The 24,515-nt window shown below is 41.6% G+C and overlaps 1 protein-coding gene across 1 annotated transcript; it reads left to right on the top strand.

Moving 5' to 3' along the window:
• Nucleotides 1-30: 30 nt before the first annotated feature.
• On the top strand, nt 31-22,296 carry GLOD4 (glyoxalase domain containing 4). Its single transcript, XM_072136249.1, has 9 exons — nt 31-164; nt 3,358-3,407; nt 5,130-5,250; nt 5,503-5,647; nt 6,909-7,045; nt 10,498-10,584; nt 11,706-11,819; nt 13,482-13,568; nt 22,011-22,296. Exons 1-9 carry the CDS (start codon nt 75-77, stop codon nt 22,074-22,076), a joined length of 897 nt encoding a protein of 298 aa, XP_071992350.1. The 5' UTR covers nt 31-74; the 3' UTR covers nt 22,077-22,296.
• Nucleotides 22,297-24,515: the final 2,219 nt, after the last annotated feature.

Genomic DNA, 24,515 nt, shown 5'->3' with positions numbered 1-24,515 from the left:
CTCCATGGTGATGGTACGTGACGTTATCAAGAGGCGCGGGCACAGTGCCAGGCTGTGGAGCTGTCGTAGCAGTAATGGGTGGCAGAAGAGCGCTGCACTATGTCCTCAAAGTGGCGGACAGGCCTCAGACTGCACGGTTCTTTAGAGATGTTCTTGGAATGAAGGTGAGACGTCTTCCTGTAATGTATGGTGTACTATATTATCTTATATAGTGACTAGCAGATGTCTAGTCAGTGAGAACTACATTTCCCAGCATGCTCAGGTTCAAGGAAGGGGGTGCATGCTTTACTAATCTAGATTATGGAACTAGAAGATGGACAAACGTCATTATTAATGAACCGCCACACCCAAGGTCTGATCTAGTCATGGGAATTCGTGAATGACAGCTCACTAGTCCGATTCTCCAGGAAGCTTCACATCACAGCATGATATGTGGGCTGTGTTCACACAGGGGTTTTCTTTTATCAAAATTTTCTTCATTATTTTTCTCTCCTTTTTTTTTTGCTTTTTAGCATAAATGTGTCTAAATGTTAATTTGTAACTTTTACACCCGTTTTGTAAAGTTGCCTCATCAGGGTTTTGCACTGCTGCACCTGATTTATCATAAAAATCCAATTGTGGACGTCGGAAAAAATGTTTGCGCAATTGCAGTGAAAAGTGCACAGATAACCTCTAGCTCAGCGCAAGCCTGACTTTTCTGACAAAAGTCTCAAAAAAAAACAAGACTCAAATGCCTCATTTATCAACCTGGATAAATCAAGCAAGCCCAAAATCTTACAAAAAATCCCCAAAACAGGACACACGTTTCCAGAAGATAAATGTCGTCCTGGGTGTTTTATTGAACATTTTTGGAAAGCATTTGATAGACCCTTTCCTTGTAATCCAATTTAAACTAAATGTCTCTGTAGTGACATTAACCCCTTAAGGACGCGCCCTTAACCAGCTTAAGGGCGCGTTCACACGTTCCGCTAGCGCTGCGTTCATAACGCACCGCTAGCGTACAGGGGGCGGAGTTTGGGGCGATCGCATATGCGTTTCCAAAGAAACGCATGCGATCGGGTTATTAATCGCATTCCCGGGAAACGCATATGCGATGGGCCCGAGCCCCGCCCACTGTGCGCTAGCGTCGCGTTATGAACGCGACGATAGCGGAACGCACCCTAAGGCTCAGTCCCATTTTTTGGATTCTGACCTGCGTCTCTTTATATGGTTATAACTTTTGAACACTGTTACTTATCAAAGCGATTCTGAGATTTGTTTTTTCCCCACATGTTGTACATTTTAGTGGTAAATTTTGGCTGATAAGTTTTGCGTTTATTTTCAAAAAAAAATGATGAATTTTTAGAAAAATTTGCCATTTTCGAAATTCAAAATCACAGCGTTTTCAGGCAGATCGATTTACCACCTAAATAACTTGCCGAATAACATTTCCCATTTGTCTACTTTACATTTTCCGAATTTTTGAAATGTTTGGATAATTTATTTTGACGTCACGCGGCCTACAAATCGAATATCGATTTTCCGTATTTTCAGAATTGACTATTTTGGGGATAAATACTGTTTGAAATAAAATTTTACATATTTAGCATTAAAAACCCCCTATATAATCTACCCATTTTCAAATCTGCACCCCTCAAACTAATCAGAAACAGCATTTACAAAGATTGTTAACCCCTTGAGATCTTCATAGTAATTGAATCAAAATGGCGGTGAAATTTAGAATGGTCAAATTGTGCCGGTTATGCGTTCATTTAGCCCTAAAATTTACACATTTCCAAAAGATAAAAGAGAAAACCCACCATAAAATTTGTTCTACAATTTCTCCTGAGTGCAGCGACCCCCCCACATGTGGAGGGGGCACAGCGAGGCGCAGAAGGGAAGGAGCGCCCTACAGCTGCCAGGATTTTAGTTTTCTTGTTGCCCCCTTTTGAAGGCTATAAAATTTTCGCTTTTCCGTTATTTGGGCCATGTGACGGCATTTTAAAACCCTAATGTGGGGAAAAATCTATCATTTTTGCATCGCCGTCTTCCAAGTGGCATAACATTGTTACGTTTTTGGCTACAGAGCTGGTTTATGGCTTGTTTTTTGCGGGACATGTTGTTCTTTGCAACAGTATCATTCTGGAGTACATATGTTTTGTTGATCACTTTTTATTGCATTTTTAGTGGGATATAATAGGTAAAAATCATAATTTTTGGCGGGTTTTTAACGTTTTTTTTTACGGCGTTCATCATATGGGTTCAATAGTTATTTAGTTTTATTCTATGGATTGTTACGGATGCGGTGATACTATATATGTGGGGTTTGTGTTATGATTTAGACTTTTTTGAGCGTTATATGTCTCTTTATATGTTCTGAGCGCTATTCGCGGGACTCAGCGCAGTACAGCTACGGCGCAGAGTGCTAAGGGGTTAAAGAGGTTGTTTGGGATGTCTTTTTTTTTTTTTTTTTTTTTTTTTTTTTAAGTCCTAGGGGTATTTAAAAACAAACACACTATACTCCCCTAGCTCTCTGGTGCTGCCCGTCACCACAGCCCTCTAAAAACAAACTGTGCATTTTAGTCGCGTTTTCATTGCGTTTTGAAACCCATTACAACAGCTGAGATGAGGTGATTTGCCTAATTACATTACATTTAACATTTACAAAACGCAGTGTAAATGCAATGTTAACTCATGCGTGAACAATGTGTTTGCGTTTGTATTTTAAGACTTTGTTAACATATGCGTTAACGTTGCGTTCACACTGCATTTTGTAAATGCAAATGTTAATAGTAATGTAATTAGGCAAATCACCTCACCTCATCTCAGCTCTTGTAATGCTTTTCAAAACGCAACCAAAACACACATGTAACTGTGCCCTAAGAGTGCAGCCACACGTTCAGTTTTTCAGATGCCGTTTTTTAAAGCCAAAAGCAGGAGTGAATCATAATTTGTGAGACCTTATCATTAAGAAGTGCTACTCCTCCTATTTTTACTCCACTCCTGGTTTGGGCATCAAAAACTGCACCTGAAAAACTCAACGTGTGGACGCACCCTCAAAAAGTAAAATATTGGTAATTCTGTTGGGGTCTTTTACCTCAGTAATGTTTGTCTGTGTTCCGCGGGAGCCTTTGGCAACAACCAAGGATATGGAAGTGGTTGGTGGAGCTGGAAGGCAGCAGGGTCATCACTGGAAGTCTTCAGTCCAGCTACTCGCGGGCTTCAGATAAACTTAACTGGGGTAAGTACAAAATGGGCGACTATATTGTGGTCTTAATTTAACCTGGTAAAGTTTATAATTAGTGGCCAACCCATTTAAATGTATTATCTTCTAAGGACTGTAAAGCTTTAATATGCATGTTGTATTACTTGTTTTAGGTTTTACGTCATGAAGAATTTGAAGAAGGTTGCAAAGCTACATGCAATGGGTATGAACATAGATAGATAGACATATTACCAGCTGCTCCTGCGGAATAAACTGACACTTCAACATTATATCATGAAGTATAAACAATGGGAGAGATTTATTAACTTGTTAACACTCTGTGTCCGATATATTTTATGCAGAGCTGATGCCGGCTCAGCTCGAGATCAGAGATGGGCCCGCATCGGTATACACGAGGTGTCAGCTAAAACTAACAGCTGACTTCCAGTGTAACACCCGAGGTCGAAGTGAGCTCCAATCGTGGTGTTTAACCCATTAAATGTTGCGGTCAGCGCGACCACCGCATTATAAGGCTCACCCTAGTTAGACCCCTCTCCCCTTCTCTGAGGACTTGAGCACACTGGATCTGGTTTTCATTTACAATATCTCTCTACTTTGCCCCATAAAAATAATTTATTAATAGGGCTCATTTCACAGCAAACAATAGCTGTGTATCATGCATTTTGTAGCAATGCATACAGAATTTTACTTAAGAAAGTTAAGTTAGGGATTATTAGCATAAAGATGGCACTGATAAGCAAATCTGCTGAGGGTTAGATCAATGGGGCTTGTGTAGAGGACGAAGAGGAGCAATGACTGATCTCTGTGGAAGAGAAGAAAGAGATCCAGAAAAGGTAACGCTAAGAGACATGGGAAGAAAACCAAGTAAGAGCAGTGTCATTAAGGCCAAAGAAGTGCTGGTGGTCCACATTGCCAAATACAACAGAGAAATACATAAGAATGAGGAGAGAACCTTTGTATTTAGCTGTGAGGAGATCATTGGAGATTTTAGAAAGAGCAGTTTTAGAAACCAGATTGTGGGGGGTCAAGCCGAAAGTTAGCTGAGAGAAAGCTGCTAATGTGTGCAATTTATCTCCACAGACATTGGCACTGCAGAAGGAAATGGCATCAGGGTGTGATTAGAATGGTTAGTAGCCAGGTTAGAACAAGAGAAGGATGAGATTTGGACATTGTTGTCTGCAGGGTTTTGTGAGATTATGATATCAATGGCACAGGGTTCCGGTATGTGTGATAGTAGGCTGCACACTTAGAAGGAAAAAAACAAATTACTGTAAAAGAGGAAATGTTATTCTCTAAAAGCGGGGAAGAAGAATTTCTAAAATTAAGAGACTCCATATGAGTGGGTGAATCCAAGATTGTGAGAGTATCTAAATAATTAGGACCCAATAGATGGTGAGAGGCAGAAAGAGCAATGGGGGTAATAGGAAAGTCTATGGAATCTCACAGGAAAGAAAATGTAGCAGCCTAGAAGCAAAGTGGACCAGGATGTGGTGACTGTGTAAAAGAGTCTGATTGTGTGGACCTCAAAAGGTGAGGAAGGGATACTGTGAACATTTTTGGTCCATGAATCGGCAACCCCTATCCCTCACCTTTTTTTTTGGTTAATCTTGATGGGCATGTTTCTTTTCAACCATACGAAGTATGTAATATCTGCCATTCAGGTGGCAACTGTTATGTGTATTTCAACCTGTAGAGCAAGTGCCCATATGAGTATTTGTGAGCCAAAGCTTGGAGTAAAACCTATAGTGAAAAGTGTAATGAAAGAATGTGGATATCTTCCTTGTTTTAGAAACCCACATTGGTTTTGATTTACTAATACTGATGCAAAAAATGGACTATGTAAAAGTGGCCCTTTGTTGGTGACATGCTTGTACTACCTTTATAATCGCCATACTAAACTACAATCTATTGTACATAATTTCAGCCCCTATGATGGGAAATGGAGTAAAACTATGATAGGCTATGGTTCTGAAGACAGCCACTTTGTTATTGAGTTGACCTACAACTATGGAGTTGGGGAGTACCGTCTCGGCACTGATTTCTTGGTATGTCTAATCTTTTATAGTCTTTCTCTGTCTGTTACATATTATTATAAAAATTCTTCTAATAACTGTGGGGTTGTTGTTGTTTAAGAATATTTTACCTTTTTTGAATATTGATGTAATTTAGGGAACTGATATTAATATTCATTAGGGTATGCATTTTGCATTAATTAAGTAGCAAAAAGCAAAAAATTAGCCTCATTTCACAAACAGAACTGAAAATATGACCTGATGCCTTCTACTACTGTATTTCAGGGACTTACACTTCAGTCAAGTCAAGCTATAGTCAATGCAAAGAAGATGAATTGGCCACTTTCTGAAGTAACACCAGGACTCTTTCAAACTGAAGCTCCTGGAGGTTATAAGTTCTTTTTAGAAGACAGAACTCCCCCCGACACAGGTAAATTCTGCATTTGGCTGCTTTTAGATAGCCGTAATATCGACTTAAAGGGGTTTTCCCACAAAAGAAAATTCTTAAATCTCAATCCCTTGGTGATGTTAACACAATAAAGATCATTTTAACCCGTTACTTTAAAATGTTACTCAGTTTTGCTGTTTTAACTTCTATCACTCAGTGATGGTCAGTGTATAATCCCAGGGTGTGGGTGGGGACTCTCTAAACAGACACATTGCGGCTCATTTACAAAGGGTCCGCAGATCACATTGCCGTCGGACTTCCCAACGTTTTTGGGATTTGCGCCGCTTTGTCTGGTATTTAGAAGGGGATTGTGTCGCACACGATTGGACTGAATTCGAGGGGTGGGCCGTCGGATGATCCGACTAATTCGGACTGAGTGCAGGATTTAAGATTAAAATTGTGTTGTAACGAATGCACAAATGCAGGAAGTTGGGTGCACGATCTTAGGGAATCACGGCACAGTGCATTCCGCACAGACAATGCACATCAGAGAACGCGCCAGGGACGGGTAAGTAAATGTGCCCCATTATGATCCATCTAGCTCTGTGGGGTGACAATGTGGTTAGATTATCAGGGTACAGGATTATATACAATTTCATCTGGCTTCTGACATTGTACTAACACACTGACACATAGAAGGAGAGATGAGATGCCTATTACACAGAGGCATGACAGACAGAAGCTGACAGACTCTTACACTGTCAGCTCTGCTACATCTCTGTTCTCGTCCTTCCCCCAAATCACTTATCTGCTTGTAGTTTGCAGCTTCTCTTTCCTCACAATGTGCTGGCAGGAAGTGAATTGGGGAGTATCTGTGGTCCGTGCTAGACTGCAGGTGGCATAGCTACAGGCACAGAGCAGAGAGAGACAGAAACTCAGCAGCACAGAGTCACCCAGGAATCCAAGATGTCGGCCACCCAAACCCAAGTCAGAAGTTACAGGGTCGTGTCGAGGGGCATTTGAAATTGTGTACAATTGTGTATCTGTGAAATGTTGCATTTTTGTTAACAACAGTGTATTGGAGAATGTGTTATTCTGAGTATATATAAAAAACTCGTCTTTGTGGGAATAACCCTTTAAATTCTCACATGCAAATTGAACCTGAAGACTTTGGTTCTGATGCACCATGGGAGATTTGGTTGTTGTGCATAATTGGTCAAAAAAAGAACCCTTATTATAGCAGTTTCTTGACCTACCTTTTTTTTAAAAGGGCATTATATTTAATGTGCAATTTGTTTTACAGATCCAGTGCAGAAAGTGACTATTGCTGTATCAAACCTGCACAAGTCTACTGCGTACTGGTCTGACTTATTGGGCCTGAAAGTGTATTATGAGGACAAGGCCAAAAAAACTGTTCTGTTGGGTTATGCTGACAACCAGGTAGAGACTACCTTACTGTTTTGTTTCTTTACATGACGCTTTTCTTGATTATATAAGAAATGAGGGTACACTGTTGGATGATGTAGAAATGTGTGTTTGTATATAAAAAAAAAAAAAAACAATATGCCATTGTTCTCAAAGACCGCATATTATATCCCCTTAAAGAAAATGTGGCACAAATGTGGGTCAATGTTTTGTCTTAATTCTTCAATAAAGAAATATGTCTTCATGCTCACCATGTTCTGACACCCATAACTTTTTCACATTCATCATATGGAGCTATGCAAGTGTCCTTTTGTTAACACAGTGGGTGGAATAACATTTTCCACTGCATGGAATAGGTTTTTTTTTTTTTATTTGATATGTTTCCTTTTTCCTTTTGCCTTTTTTCTTTATTTAGGCAGTTTTTGGAAATGTGCTTTCTGTATCCATAAACCTCTGAGAGATAAAGAATGCTGATAAAGTGTCCAATGACTTGAATTAACCCACCCCAAATAAATACTTAATAAAAAACTGTCATTAAAAAAGCACTGCCCTTATCCCAAAATGACACTTTCCATGGCTGCAATGTTAAATATGCAACTCTGTTTACTTATTATTAGAGGTAGAAAAAGCAGTGTCAAAAGTTTTACACGGTGGCTTGCTGCAACATTGACACAAAGGGGCACATTTACTTACCCGGTCCAGTCGCGATCCAGCGGCGCGTTCTCTGCTCTGGATTCGGGTCCGGCCGGGATTTATGAATGTAGTTCTTCCGCCGTCCACCAGGTGGCGCTGCTGCGCTGAAAGTCATCTCATCGCGCCGGAATGCACCACCTCGGACCAGGTGAAGGTAAGCGCTCCCCAAGCGACACTTTTTCGGTTTTTAAATGCGGCGGTTTTTCCGAATACGTCGGGTTTTCGTTCGGCCACGCCCCCCGATTTCCGTTGCGCGCATGCCGGCGCCGGTGCGCCACAATCCCGGGGCAATTCAGGTACAATCGGCGCAAATCGGAAATATTCGGGTAACACGTCGGGAAAACGCGAATCGGGCCCTTAGTAAATGACCCCCAAAGAGTTCTGTTACATCATTGAGCACTTCATGTCATGTGACCAGGGTGATATCGTGTAAGAGATTTAACTAGTAACATTTGCTTTACCCAGTAACATTAACATCTACCTCATGTATGCATCTGATCACATGAAATCACAGCATACCTCCATGGAGACATGGGGAGGAGTAGAAGAACATGGAGGCATGCTGTGATGTCATGATACATACATTAGATAGATGTGAACATTACTGTGTAAAAGACCTTAGATGACATCACCCTGTTACATGACATGACATGAATGGTGAAGAGGCATAAAGCATAAGGAGGAGTAGAAGGGAGGGTCTGGCTGAGCAGGACACGCCCTCTGATGAGAGGTAGGACAACATAAAGTTGATTTTTTATGGTGATGTATTGAGAAACAATAAAAGAAGGCCATCATTTAGTTAATTGGACTTTATGGGTACCTGGGTCACTGGCTGTATTTGTGAAAAATGTGGTGACCGGTTCTCTTTAAATTTTAACTGTAGAGGGTACTGATCACAAGCATTTACATTGCGATCACCATGCCTACACCATGCTGCCGGCGGCAGTCAAAAAGATGGCGACTCTTCGGAGCGTTAAACCCTGTAACGGAAAATAGTGCCCAAAGTCGAAAAATGCCACTTTTTCGTAATTTTGCTAAATATAAAAAAAATGCAATACAAAGTGATTAAAGCGTCATATCATTTCCACAAAAAAATTACACCACACACAGCTCTGTTCACTGAAGTATGAAAAAGTTATTAGCACCAGAAGATGGCAAAATGAAGAATTTTTTTTTTTTTGTGTACAGGAGGTTTTCATTTTCCGTATGAAAGCATTATAAAACCTATATAAATTTTGTATCCCCGTGATCGTACCAACCCAAATAAGTAGACATGGGCGCACAGTGAAAGCCATAAAATCCAAGCCGACAAGAAAATTGCACAAATGCATTTTTTTCACCAATTTAAGTGCAATAGGATTTTTTTTTCCCGCTTTGCAGTACATTGCATGGAATATTAAATACCATCACTATGAATTTTTTTACACCGAAAACAAGACCTCACACAGCTCTTTACATGGAAAAATAAAAAAGTTATGGATATTTGAAGGGGAGGAGTGAAAAATGAAAGCTCAAAAACTAAAAAAGGGCCTGGTCCTTAACCCAATAGCACAATAAGACATACCTTTACGTTTTATTGCGCATGGGGGAGTATGAAGAGGGCTCACGGGCTAGGGTTAAAGTACCCTAGGGAGTCTGAAAAATAGTAAAAAATAAAAAAAAGTAAAAATTAAAAAATTATATTTAAAAAAAACCCCTAAAAATTCAAATCGCCCCCCCTTTCCCTAGAAGTCATATAAATTTAAATAAACAGTAAAAATCATAAACACATTAGGTATTGCCACTTCCGAAAATGCCCGATCTATCAAAATATAATAACATTTTTCACTACGTTTAGCCCCGTAACGGTAAATAGCACCCAAAGTCTTAAATGGCATTTTTTTACCATTTTGCAAAATATAAAAAAATTCTATAAAAAGTGATCAAAAGGTGGTACAATCCTAAAAATAAAAGCATTGAAAACGTCATCAAAAGTCGCAAAAAATGACACCACCCAAAGTTCTGTACACCAAAGTATGCAAAAGTACGTAGCGCTAGAAGACGGCAAAATGAAGAACTTTTTTTTTTGTACATGAGGTTTTAATCTTTGTAAATGTATGAAAACATTTTAAAACCTATACAAATTTGGTATCCACGTGATTGTATTGACCCATTGAATGAAGTAGACCTGTCTTTTAGGGCGCACAGTGAAAGACGTAAAATCCAAGCCCAAAAGAAATGGCGCAAGTGTGTTTTTTCACTTTTCACTGCATTCAGAATTGTTTTCCCGCTTCCCAGTATAAGGCATAAAATAATAAATACCATCATTATGAAGTTCAATTTGTTACACAGAAAACAAGCCATCACAGCTCTATACATGGAAAAATAAAAAAGTTCTAGATTTTTGAAGGTGGGGAGTGAAAAATAAAGAAGCAAAAACGAAAAAGGGCCTGGTCCTTAAGGGGTTAAGGGCTTAATAATGAATAAGACAATAAAGTGGCCTTATTAATTAAAAGTCTGTCTTGACTGCTGTAAATCAAACTGCAGATCTTTGTCATATATTTTATTTTGTATATCCAGACAGGCTGGGTCTTATGCCCTAAAATAGAAAAAAGCATTTGGTGCTGACAGTTTAGCCTTAAATTGAGTTTCGTTTTTAACTAAGGCTATTATGAAATAATTGGCACGATTGGTTGCTATGCAAGTGGTGCTTTCCATTGTGGAACAACTTTAATTTTCCTGGATCAACCTCGAGCAATGAGGAAATGGCGACTAATTTATGTTTTGTTTTACAGTGCAAATTGGAGTTGCAAGATATTGGGGGACCCGTTGAACATGCAACAGCCTTTGGACGAATTGCATTTGCATGCCCAAAAGATGAGGTTTGAAGACATTAACATTTCTTGTTGTTTTTATTGTATTCTGTACATAAAAATAGGCTATTCCAGCTGTACAAGCACAAGTTCAAATCTAAAATACACGGGTGCAGTTTATAACACCAATAAACGGCACATATAACTATGGTGTATCATAGTTGATTAGGTTCAAAAAGTTGCACGTCCATCAAATACAACTTAAAACCCTACAGTGTTGATCAATAGGATGATAAAAAACTTATAAGGGGAGATTTATCAGAAGCGTCTGAGGTAAACCTGTTCCAGTTGCCCATGGAAACCAGAGCTTAGCTTTCATTTTATAAACAGCTGTGGGAAAATGAAAGCTGAGCTCTGATTGGTTGCCATGGGCAATGTGAACAGTTTTTGACCTCAGACACTTCTGATAAATCTCCCTAATATAGTGCATGTAATGGGGGAGAGACCATAAAGCAGTGAGCCCTAGATAAACACTCCATCTCAGTCTTGTTCCTAAATGTGCCGTATTTTACTTTCAAGAAAGGCATTGAGGGTACTGTGAAATATTGTAATGTTTGTTGCATAGTCTAGCTGCCCTTCCAGTCTATGATGAAGGATCGTCATAGACTGTAGGCATAGAGAATGCTTCTTGTTCTTATTATAAGCCGTTTACTGTACTGCGAGTAGTGACTACATATTTGTTATATTCGAAGAAAAGGGATTGATATATGCTGTCTATAATAATTATACAAGTACCGTAGTTTGTTTGAAGCTATTAGTACACTGAGCAATGAAAAAACACATTTGCTTCAATGGGAGAGCAATTTGCCCCACTGAAAATCTGTGGCAAAACCCATCATGTTATGGAGCCCTAAAGGGAACCCACCACTTGGTTGGAAGTCATTTAAACTAAATATACTTACCTGTCTGCCTCTTCTTCCAGATCCTGGCACCTATTCTCATTAAGCTTGACAAACTGGGTTGCAAAAAAAGTGGTAGATTTCCTTTAAAGAGAACTCCATTTCTCCTGGATAAAGAAAGTCACTTTTGTAGGCATAGTAATAACCAAAGTTTAAACTAACAATGTTAGATGCTTGGTATTTAAAAAAAAAATCCTTATTAGTTATGCATCACCTGTTTTCTGTCAACAGCTTCCAAGTATAGAGGCAGCAATAAAAGGAAAAAATGAAAAGATCCTCACCCCTCTTGTAAGCCTGGATACTCCAGGGAAAGCGACTGTCCAAGTTGTTATTTTGGCTGATCCTGTAAGTAATGATGGAACCATTAGATATCAAACCTTTTGTTAGAAAATAAATTTGGCCCCTGTAGCTCTTTTCCTTTTTTGCAATACTAGTTTTACTTGTCTCATCCAAAAAGCCTGAACCTCTTTTTCCAATTCACAGAGATAACAAAATCATAAATCTGCTTCCTTTTTTGCAAACTCAATTATACATGACTCTAAGAGGAATTCTATATCTCTATTTACTACAGTTTTTTTTAATTCTTTTTGTGGTTTGGGGACTAATCTTTGATTTAGATAGGGATTCAAATTCCTCATGGTGAGCTGTGTAGGGGTGCTGCAATCCAACGCTCATGGAGTCAGAATGAAATATAATAGTGGTTATGTGTTGTTTTTTTTCTTTAAGTGTTGGCGGCGAGCAACATCTAAATTCTTTTCCCAGAGTATTTTGTCCTTTTAGTGATTACAAGACTCTATAGGATAGCTTACCCAATATGTCTCTGTGTCAGCTGCACTAGTATTAAATTAGTTTATTACATTGTGTTGGTTTTATTAGATTACAAAGACTCAGTGCCTCAGATCATAGGAAAAACTCAATGATTTCTTTCTCTCTAATTACCCAGTAAACATTTTAGCCAGATGCTGGATGAGAGACGTATTAAATAAAGGAGCTCGCGGACTGTAGACTCTGATAATAGTTCTACTAAATTGGTTCCATCTCCTTGTGGCAGCGGCACTTTCTTCTCCACTTTCATTATGATAAACTTATGAGAGCTTTGTAGAATAATCTATAACAGAATATGCAGCTAGTTTAGTTCATTATTAGATCATTGCTTAAAGGTTAGATTACAGCTATTGGCACAATAACTGTACTATTCATGACTTTTATTTGTTACAGTGGATTTATATCTGATAGCAAGAAATGCTAATATTTATTGTCTTTCTAATTCTCTAATGCATTGAGCCTACATTTATATGATGATGATGATGTACAGTGAACTTGTATCAGCAGGAGTTAGTCTATGTTCACATTTCATTGTAGCCCTCCATTGTTAGGATACATAAGGTGGATTCCTGATGTACCCTTACAACGTATTACCTGGAAGTATCCCAATGTGTGCTTATACAGTGGGATACGTCTTCCTGTTCCACTCTCCCACCTAAAAGTGAACATTAGAAGTGCCCAGTGATTGGCTGCTGCTGATGATGATCAAGGCACCCCCCCCCCTCCTGAATGCAACTGTCCTTATATGGACAGTGACATAACTGGAGACCTCCTTTAGAGTTTACTCAGCGGAGGCTGGGGAATGATGCAATGCTTGTCGTTTGTTCCCCATAGACATTTTACAGCCTCTACTGAGCCTATACGTCGTTCAGCAGCAGGATGGAAATACGCAGCTTACTTATCTTTCCACGTGTGTTTCCTGCAGAATGGGACATATGTTGTTAAGACAGAGGCAAATGGGATGTCCCTGTCTTCCAATATATCTGTATGGATACATACAGTGCATATGCAAGGGCTTTCCTGGCGTGAATGTATAATAGAAAATTAGATATGATTATAGTCTTGAGCTGTATCCAGAGGTTGCTGCAGTTCCAGGGCCTATGGGCTCATCTGCTACTCTATGTATGGGTAGGAGCTACTGCAGCTCACTGCTGACCATCAGTGTTTGTTCTTGAATTTTAGGATGGTCATGAAATTTGTTTTGTTGGAGATGAAGCATTCCGAGAATTGTCTCAGCTCGATCCAAATGCTGATAAACTTCTCAATGATGTAAGTACATTATCTTTTAAAATTGGGGCAAATGGCATAAAGACTGTAGTGTTTGTGTCACACATCCAGACTGCTGCTACCATTTGAAAGCCTACATAAAAAAGATCACCTGTGTAGAAATACTAAAAATTAAAAATAACAAATGACTTTATTATAGCGCAATTGTTTAAAACCTAGACCAAAGCTTGGAAAAAAAATGTCAAAGGTATGCTGAGGATCAAACGACTGGTTCAAGTACCTAGACGTAGACCGCAAAGAGAACAATGACTAGGAGTCTCGCCAGGTGTCAGTGAGCTCCACCTTTTATTATTGCATACAGTATGTGGGCATGGCCATATAAAGACTGGTGGGGCCCCTGGGTGCAAAATCTGGTGGAGACCCCCACAGAATGTATCCCAGATAGGGTACATATTTAGTGTCCATGTAATAGGTAGGGTCCCCCGTTAGGTCTCAGGCATAAAAACGGAAAGGAGACCATGACCTGGCCGCACAATTTGTGGCTAGATCATAGATATCTACAGTGCCCCAGTAATTAGTAACTGAACAATATTCTGTTATTAACCCCTTAGCGCTCCGCGCCGTAGCTGTACTGCGCAGCTTCCCACTATTGGCGCTCAGCGCAGTACAGCTACTGCGCAAGTGCATAGTATTTACAATTGTCACCACGTCGTGAGACGTGGGGACATCGGAATGAGATTTGGGTGACAGAGGCAGGAGGAGTTCCTGTCTCCGTCACCCGACCAATCAAATCGGTCCCACCCGCCGATCGCCGTGATTGACCAGTCAAACCTGACTGGCGAATTGCAGCGATTTTAGGCTAAAAAAACTTGGTTTTAGCCCCTTCCTCTTCCTCCAGCAGCACCATTTTGGTTTGGTATCGCTGGAGAGAGGAAAGAGCGTTACTGTGTGCACCAAATTACACTTTTACACTATAAATAGTGTTCTGATCCTTATCTGATCCCTATTGTTCCCTACAAATCCCTATCCCTATCTGTTTTGTCCTGTGTGTTCCCTGTGTGATCGCTTTGTGTGATCCCACGAGTCTTCCGTTTTTCCCTGTCTGTCCCTTCTGAACCCAAACGCACTTTTCAGTGCGCTGTGTTAGCGTTGTTCTGCACTGGATGCACTTTTCAGTGCGCCGTGTGAATAGCACTGCATAGAATCTTTAGCAGTAGTTAGTTTGTCTTAGGGCAAGCTAGGTGCATTTGTAGCGCCTTTTTCCGCTGTGTGCGTAGGTTTTTTGGTGCCTGGTAATATTTTTTTCCAGAGCGCCGTAGGTGTACCCGTAGTTGGGTGCACTTAGCTATTTTTTGTGTGTGCCATCTGTGCGGCTGGTCCGTGTGGTTTGGTGTGCATTATCTTTTTTTTTTTGTGTGCTATCTGTGCGGCTTGTCCGTGTAGTTTAGTGCGCATTATTTTTTGTGTGTGCCATCTGTGCGGCTTGTCCGTGTAGTTTGGTGCGCATTATTTATTTTTTTTTTTTGTGTGCCTGCTAGACGGTTTATCCGTGTAGTTTGGTGCACATTATCTAATTTTTCTAGTTCTCTATTTTTTTTTGTGTGCAATGTCTCAGAAGACGTACACCGTGTTGGAGGCATATAACATGCTCGCCTCTGACACCGAGTCAGCTAGTGGGGATGATGTCCCCTTTTACCTATCATCATCCTCCTGCTCATCTTCCAGTGACCTGGAAGGACCCCCAAGAAGGCGCCGTAGGGTTCCAGGAACTTCTGCGATTGAAGTGCCTGGGACTTCTGCAGGAGAAGTGCCTGGGACTTCTGCAGGAGAAGTGCCTGGGACTTCTGCAGGAGAAGTGCCTGGGACTTCTGCAGGAGAAGTGCCTGGGACTTCTGCAGGAGAAGTGCCTGGGACTTCTGCAGGAGAAGTGCCTGGGACTTCTGCAGGAGAAGTGCCTGGGACTTCTGCAGGAGAAGTGCCTGGGACTTCTGCAGGAGAAGTGCCTGGGACTTCTGCAGGAGAAGTGCCTGGGACTTCTGCAGGAGAAGTGCCTGGGACTTCTGCAGGAGAAGTGCCTGGGACTTCTGCAGGAGAAGTGCCTGGGACTTCTGCAGGAGAAGTGCCTGGGACTTCTGCAGGAGAAGTGCCTGGGACTTCTGCAGGAGAAGTGCCTGGGACTTCTGCAGGAGAAGTGCCTGGGACTTCTGCAGGAGAAGTGCCTGGGACTTCTGCAGGAGAAGTGCCTGGGACTTCTGCAGGAGAAGTGCCTGGGACTTCTGCAGGAGAAGTGCCTGGGACTTCTGCAGGAGAAGTGCCTGGGACTTCTGCAGGAGAAGTGCCTGGGACTTCTGCAGGAGAAGTGCCTGGGACTTCTGCAGGAGAAGTGCCTGGGACTTCTGCAGGAGAAGTGCCTGGGACTTCTGCAGGAGAAGTGCCTGGGACTTCTGCAGGAGAAGTGCCTGGGACTTCTGCAGGAGAAGTGCCTGGGACTTCTGCAGGAGAAGTGCCTGGGACTTCTGCAGGAGAAGTGCCTGGGACTTCTGCAGGAGAAGTGCCTGGGACTTCTGCAGGAGAAGTGCCTGGGACTTCTGCAGGAGAAGTGCCTGGGACTTCTGCAGGAGAAGTGCCTGGGACTTCCACTGAACCCACATGGGTAGCCCCAGATAATTATACCCCTCAGGTCCCTGACTTTTTGGGCCATCCTGGAATTAACTTTGACACGACAGGGCTCAGAGCTGTGGACTTTTTCAAGTTTTTTTTTGATGAGGAGCTGCTGAATGTTATTATATTTCAGACAAATCTCTACGCTGCACAACATATTGCCCAAAACCCCACGTCCTTTTATGCACAACCCTACAGGTGGACCCCTGTCACTGCAGCAGAGATGCACAAGTATTGGGGCATAATACTCCTTATGGGGATAGTAAAGAAGCCTTCAATCAGGGACCACTGGAGCTCAGATATACTGTACCACACCCCCATGTTCCGCATGGCAATGAGCAGGATGCGCTTTGAAGCCATCCATAAGTTTTTGCACTACACTGACAACACACAGTGCCCACCCAGAGGTGACCCCAGTTATGATCGGTTATTTAAGGTCAGGCCCATATTAGATCATTTTAGTGCCAAGTTTGCCCAGGCATATACCCCCGCCAAACATGTGAGCATAGACGAGTCCCTGGTACAATTCAAAGGGAGACTTCAATTCTGCCAGTACCTGCCCAATAAGAGGGCAAGGTATGGTGTGAAGATGGGGTGGACTTGTCTGACCAGGTGCTTCAGCCGTACAATGCCATGCGGAAGTCGAGGGTGTGGTACAAGAAGCTGGCCGTGCACATCATGCAGATGGCATTGTATAATGCTTATGTGCTGCATCGATATGCCGGCCAGAGGGGAACTTTCCTGGAATTTCAAGAGATGGTAATAAAGTACTTTCTTTTTGGAGACCAGGAAGGGGGGAGTGCTAGCACATCTGGAAGTGAGGCCACATCACGTATTGTACCAGGGCAGCACTTTCCAGGAGTAGTTCCCCAAACAGCCAGCAAGGGAAGGTCACAAAAGAGGTGCAGGGTGTGCTCCAAAAATGGCATTCGGAAGGACACCATTCATCACTGTGAGACATGCCCAGAAAAACCAGGGTTATGTATGAAAGATTGCTTCCGAATTTATCATACATCCCTGGATTTTTAGAGTACCCTGTTGTTACCCTGACGCACAGCTTATACATCATGCCGCACCTTCCCTTCTAAGCCCTGCCATGTGCCCAGCCTGTAGATTACTGTCCCGTATGCTTTACCCGGGAAAACATGCATCATGAATTTTAGGGTGTTTGTCTCCCATGGCAGCAGCTGGGCACAAAATGACATAATAGATATTTTTTACTATGCACTATCCATTTTGCACTTTTTCAGGGGTCCACCTGTGGGGTTAAAATGCTAACTATACCCCTAGATTAATTCATGGAGGGGTGTAGTTTCCAAAATAGGGTCAGTTCTTAGGGGTTTCTACTGTACTGGCCCCTATTGGCATCTACAAATCTTTCATGATGCCAAAAAGAAAAAAAAAAAGTACAATGTCTGTGCTCCAACAAGTTATTCCCTTTTGAGCCCTGCCGTGTCACCATCCTACAGATTATTGCCTCCTATGGGGTATTGCCCTAACCGGGGTAACCCGCAGAATGATTTTTGATGTGTTTTTCCCCAGTGGCATGAGTTGGGCAAAATACTTTTGTCACTTCAATGGCATATTTGATAAATTGCAATACAATTGTTTCTCTGCACTACTCACTTTGTATTACATTTGAGCCAGCACCTTAGGGGTTAAAATGCTCATACAAGCCTACATACATTCTTTGAGGGGTGCCCTTTCCAAAATGGGTTCACTACTTGGGGGTTTCTATTGTACTGGTACCTCGGGGGTACCCCCCATTACCAATCTAGTGAAAACGAAGCTTGAAAACCTAAATTGTGCTTCTTTCTTCCTGACCCCTGCCGTGTGCCCAGCCTGTAAATTATTGGCACATGTGTGGTATTGCTGTACTCGGGACAACCCGCAGAATGATTTTTGGGGTGTTTGTCTAAAGTGGCATGGGTTCGGCACAGTACACGAGGCACTAAAATGACATTTTTGAGATAAAAACACAATTTTTACTCTGCACCCTTTACTTTGCATTCAATTTTGGCCAGCGTGTTGGGGGTTAAAATGCTCATACAAGCCTACATACATTCTTTGAGGGGTGCCCTTTCCAAAATGGGTTCACTACTTGGGGGTTTCTATTGTACTGGTACCTTGGGGGTACCCCCCATTACCAATCTAGTGAAAACAAAGCTTGAAAACCTAATTTGTGCTTCTTTCTTCCTGACCCCTGCCGTGTGCCCAGCCTGTAAATTATTGGCACATGTGTGGTATTGCTGTACTCGGGACAACCCGCAAAATGATTTTTGGGGTGTTTGTCTAAAGTGGCATGGGTTGGGCACAGTATATGAGGCACTAAAATGACATTTTTGAGATAAAAACGCAATTTTTACTCTGCACCATTTACTTTGCATTCAATTTTGACCAGCGTGTTGGGGGTTAAAATGCTCACCACAACCACCGATAAATTCTTTGAGGGGTCTAGTTTCCATAATGGTATCATTTATTGGGGGTTTCTATTGCACTGGCACCTCACGGGCCCTGCCAACATGACATGGCACTCCATATCCAAACGTGTGAAAACGGAGCTGAAAAATCAAAATTTCACTCCTTCCGTTCTCATCCCTTCTGTGTGCCCAGTCTGTAAATTATTGGCACATGTGTGGTATTGCTGTACTCGGGACAACCCGCAGAATGATTTTTGGGGTGTTTGTCTAAAGTGGCATGGGTTGGGCACAGTATATGAGGCACTAAAATGACATTTTTGAGATAAAAACGCAATTTTTACTCTGCACCCTTTACTTTGCATTCATTTTTTTACCAGCGTGTTGGGGGTTAAAATGCTCACCACAACCACCGATAAATTCTTTGAGGGGTCTCGTTTCCGAAATGGTGACATTTTGGGGGGTTTTCTATTGTACTTTTACTTCAGGGGCTCTTCAATTACACTGTGGCACCACAAAATATTTGCAGCCAAATTGGCCTTCCAAATTCCCAGTATCGCTAACTCTGTTCTGGACATCACTGTGCGGGGAACCAGCAGCTGACATCCACATGTCTGGTATTGCCATACTCGGAAGAAGCAGGGCAAGAAATTAGGAATATATATTTACCTCAAATTCCTTCTGAATGTATCCATTTTAGGGCTAAATTAGAAAGATTGAAATCAAAAATTGAAATTTCTAAATTTCCACTCCATTTTCATATGCTTCCGGAAAAATAATTAAAGGGTTAACAGACTTCTTAAATGCTGATTTGAATATGTTAGGTTCATAAAATGGTGTTACTTGTGGGGGTATATAGTACATAAGCCTTTATAGGGCACTTCCAAACTGAATTGATCACCAAAAAGTTCGCATTTTTCAAATTTCAAGAAAATCTGAGAAGTTGCTACTAAAACTTCAAACCTTCTCACATCCATAAAAAAAATGGAAACTTAAAACAAATAATGGATATAAAAAGAAGACCAATGGCAAAAGGTTTCTATAAAAAAAAATTTGTGGTATCACTTTTTGTCTAAAAAGTATAACATTTGAAACTTTGAAAATAGTCATTTTTTTCAAATTTTTCCTAAATTTTTGAATTTTTACCCCCCAAAAAAAGGAACGGATCACCGAAATGACACTACTAACATAAACTACAATGTCTCACGAGAAAACAATCTCAAAATCACAGAGATATCTTAAAGCGTTGAAAAGTTATTACCACAGGAAGAGACACTGGTCAAATTTCAAAAAAAGTAGCAAGCCTTAACGTGCAAACAGGCTGCGTCCTTAAGGGGTTAATATATAAAGGCTGCCAGTATTTAATACACAGCTTCCCAATAACTAATAAATATACAGACCCTCAGCAACTAATAAATATACAGCCCCCCCAACAACTAATAACTATACAGCTCCCCAGTAATTAATATACAGCCCCCAGTAATATAATTAATATATACCGTATATACTCAAGTATAAGCCGACCCGAGTATAAGACAAGGTCCCTAATTTTACCACCAAAAACTGGGAAAACCTAGTGACTCGAGTATAAGCCGAGGGTGAAAAATGCATTGGTCTTAGCCTCCCAGTATATAGCCATCCAGCCCCAGTAGTATACAGCCAGCCAGAACATTAAAAAAAAACTTCCATACTAACCTACGGTTGCTTCCGATGACCTTTGACGCTCCCCGATGCTCCGTTCCCCGCGGCTGGTGTTCGGTCTTCTCTCTTCTCTGTTGTATCAGCCGGCAGATATGCGTCCACGCGATCTGCCGGCTGCCGCACGATATAACGCAGCGGTGTCGCCGCTGATGACGTCAAGGGCGGCGCGTCATATTGGGCGCCTGCCGGCTGATACAACAGAGAAGCGAGAAGACACCAGCCGCGGGGAAGACAGAAGAGGAGCCGCCGAACATCGGGAGCCGTGCCAACCATCGGGCCTCCGGAGGGTGAGTATGGAAGTTTTTTTTTAATTGACTCGTGTATAAGCCGAGGGTAGGATTTTCCGCACATTTTTTTGTGCTGAAAAACTCTGCTTATACACAAGTATATACGGTAGCTCCCCAGGAACTTGTACAGACCCCAGTAATATACACCACCCCCAGTAATACATATATACAGCTCCCTAGTAACTAATATACAGCCCACCATGTACTATTTATCAGTGCCCCTGTAAATTATAAATATACAATCCCACGTAATGCATAACCAGCCCCCAGTAAAACAATAAATCTCACCTTCTTTGGTTCCCCTGATTACATCTTTAGCTCCACCCTCTAGAGCAGTGATGGCGAACCTTTTGGAGACAGAGTGCCCAAACTACGACAAAAATCCACTTATTTACTGTGAAGTGCCAACATGGCATTTTAGGACTTAACTCATTGCTACCTGTACTTCCAATCTTTCAATCGTATCAGCCCCCTGAGGAAACCAATACAATTGAAAAAAAGAATGGCAAATTCAGACATTGTAGCTTCTCTCTAGCTTCTCTCAGTGGAGGAAGAATGGTGAGTCCAGCAAGAGGAACTCCAGAGATATTGCAGTTCTTTCAACACCTTCTCAATTTTCATACAGTTCCAAACAGCTTTAAAATAGCGCTGAGAGCAGCATCTCTTGCCTGGTACTGCAGGAAGATTTGGTAGATTTGGTCCTATTTGGTGAACTCTGTCCTGGTCTGAGTGCCCACAAAAATGGCTCTGAGTGCCACCTCTGGCACCCGTGCCATAGGTTCGCCATCACTGCTCTAGAGGGAGCGTCCAAGCAGCCTCCACAGTATATGGTAAGAACAATCAGATCCCCTAGGGCTAAAGTACTCTACGGTGTCTACAAATACAGTATTATAAAAAGTAAAGAAATAAAATTCAAATCACCACCTTTCCCGAGAACGGATACAAACATAAACAAATAAAATAATAACATTTTGGGTATCACCACATTCCAAAAGTCCCGATCTATTAAAATGTAAAAATGGTTATCCTGGCGGTGAACCCTGTAACGGAAAATAGTGCCCAAATTACATTTTTTTTTAACACATGGAGGTGTCATATGGACCCATAAAACAGAGGCCACAAGAAAATGGCATTAATGTGTTATTCCGTCAATTTCACCAAATTTAGAATTTGTTTCCTTCTTCCCAGTACACAGCATGGAATATAAAATACTATCACTATGACAATTTGTTATGTAGAAAACAAGTCCGCATTCATCTCTGTACACTGCAAGTAAAATAAGTTATAGATTTTTAAAGATGGGAAGTTCTAGAAATGCAAAGCAAAAAAAGGTTAAGAAAAACCTGTTGAAAAACGTGTATCTTTTATGTACAGGAGATGGCAGCATGTAAATCTTTTATTCCATTCATTTCTTACAGGCAATGTCAGCAGACAAGAGTGAAGAGTGGTTTGCAAAACACCAAAGGCAGAAGCCATCTGCATGATGACCTGGGATATGATGTACCTACCTTGTGTTCTATCTGCTCACAGTGAATAAATGATCACAAATAAATATTGAAGAAATGTTAACTTTTTGTTACAAATATAATTGGACATTTAGTGGCCCCAGTAATGGTTATAGATTTCCCTTCTATATACATTTTTGCTTCAATTTAAAAGGAACCTGTCTTCAGAAATTGGCTTAATAAACCACTATCACTATCACTATGTCTGTAGTCAAGCAGCTTCTAGATCAGTGATGGCAAACCTTTTACAGAGCAAGTGCGCAGACTACAACCAAAGTCCACTTATTTATCACAAAGTGCCAATATAAGCTGTAATTTATTTATTTTTTGAACTGTTCTCTCACAACTTTCAATCATACCAGCCTCCTCAGGACACCGATACAGCTGAAAGCAGGAGGGCAAATTTGGGCTATCACTGTCTCTCTCCAGGGTCCCACTGTACAGGAATACTCATGGGAACAGGAGGACCTTCAAAGATTATCTGGTCCTCTCCACACCTTCACGCTTTTCCTTCAGTCCCAAGCAGCCAAGAGATTCTAGGTGCCAGGGATCCAAAGTCATGGTTACTATAATCTAGGATGTATTTCATACAGGCTTGGCTACTGAGGTGCCACCCTGTGGGGACATATGAGATATGTCCTTGGCAATTAAAGGGTTAAAATAGCACTGAGATAAGTAAAGCTTGACTTGCCTGGGACTGCAGTTAGATTCTTTGGGTCCTGTTTGGTAAACTGTGTGCTGGGGTGGTAGCTTGAGTGCCCACAGAGAGCAGTCTGAGTGCCACCTCTGGCACCCGTGCCATAGGTTCGCTAACACTGTTCTAGATCATGTTTCTTTCATGGCCTGGTGTTATAACATCATCCAGGCCGCCGGGCCGCCATTGCCGTATATGGGGACTTATACAGCGGGCATTCCGGGTGTGAATGAACCATTATTCTGCTTGTATAATTAATCTCAAATCACGTAAATCTGTATAGCTCACTATTTTCCACTATCCATGTCTCTGAATAAAAGGATGATGTTACAGATTCTATTTTGCTCCATTCCTATTTGAGGGAGTTTCAAGCTGGGGGGGATGTATTGGACAACCCTATTTGGGCTCTATTGCATCGTTTAAGTATCAGGAAGTGTTGGCAGGAATCCTAATTTACCCAATCATTGGCAAGTCTAAACTTATCCTCAGCTGATAAACTAGCAAATGGTTGTTTTTCAGCTGATATGGTAACACTGCAGAACAAATAAAACATTTTTCATGGTGCTTGGAGTTTTTCACTTGAGTTTGGGTATTCATGAGATGCTGATTCTGAAAATACCTTTCATTTCTCTGTAGCAGCTCTAGTTTATGAGATGTTGATGCAAGATACGTTGTTCTTATGACTCTGGTTATTATGACTGATTACTGTTGGAACATCCAGTGCAAATGCCCAGACACCTCATTGCAATAAAATCACAGAAACAAGGTTTGAGCCACCTGATGGTGGCTTACACTCGAGTATGTAAAAAAAAACCAAAGTGATTTGTAGGGCAAAACTACTGTATATGTTTGAGTATAAGCCAAGGTACCTAGTTTGCCACAAAAAACTGGGAAAACGCATTGACTTGAGTATAAGCCGAGGGTGGGAAATGCAGCCACTACTTAATAATAAAATGTCCAGTAGCACCCCCTTAATGTTATGTTCACAGCAGAATGCCCTCGTTAGTGTAATGTTGACAGAGTATCAGAGTACCCGATAAAAAAATTAAGTTTGTACTCTCCCTCTGGCGCTGTCCCCCGACGTCCTTTTCTCCCCACAGCACGTCTTCAGGTTCCGCCGGCATCCTCTCCTCCCCACACCACCTCCTCGTGTTCCTAGCCAGACGCAAGTCTATGCGATCTGCTGTCAGAGAAACTAAGACACGGCAGAGTCGCTGCCTGCTGATGTCATAGTTCTGTGCCGGGAGATCCCATAGACATGCATCTGCCAGCCCAGGCAGGAACCCGAGAAGGTGGTGTGGGGAGGAGAGGACACCGGGGTCATCGCCGGAGGTTGAGTACTAACTTTTACTTTGTGGGGGCACTCTGCTGTGGACATTACACTAAGTGGGGGCACTCTGCTGTGGACATTACACTAAGTGGGGGCACTCTGCTGTGGACATTACACTAAGTGGGGGCACTCTGCTGTGGGCATTTTATTGTTGAGGGGAGACTAATACAATACAGTACAACTTTATTTCCCTTTCGAGAAATTGCTTTGTACACACATGATTCAAGCCAGCAGTACATAAAGACAAACACATGTAAACACACAATTAGAATAATTAATACAGAGGGTGGGAGGTTGAGAAGGGGGGTTTTGGTTGTTGGTGGTAACACTAGTCCTGTGTTAGCTGGTGGTTTTCGTTGTATATTTTGATAGCTTTCTGGATGAAGAAGTTACG

Source organism: Engystomops pustulosus, chromosome 2, assembly GCF_040894005.1.
Source record: "Engystomops pustulosus chromosome 2, aEngPut4.maternal, whole genome shotgun sequence".
Lineage (NCBI taxonomy): Eukaryota > Metazoa > Chordata > Amphibia > Anura > Leptodactylidae > Engystomops > Engystomops pustulosus.
The sequence above is the reverse complement of the archived record's forward strand: the minus strand, read 5'-3'. Positions and strand labels throughout refer to the sequence as shown.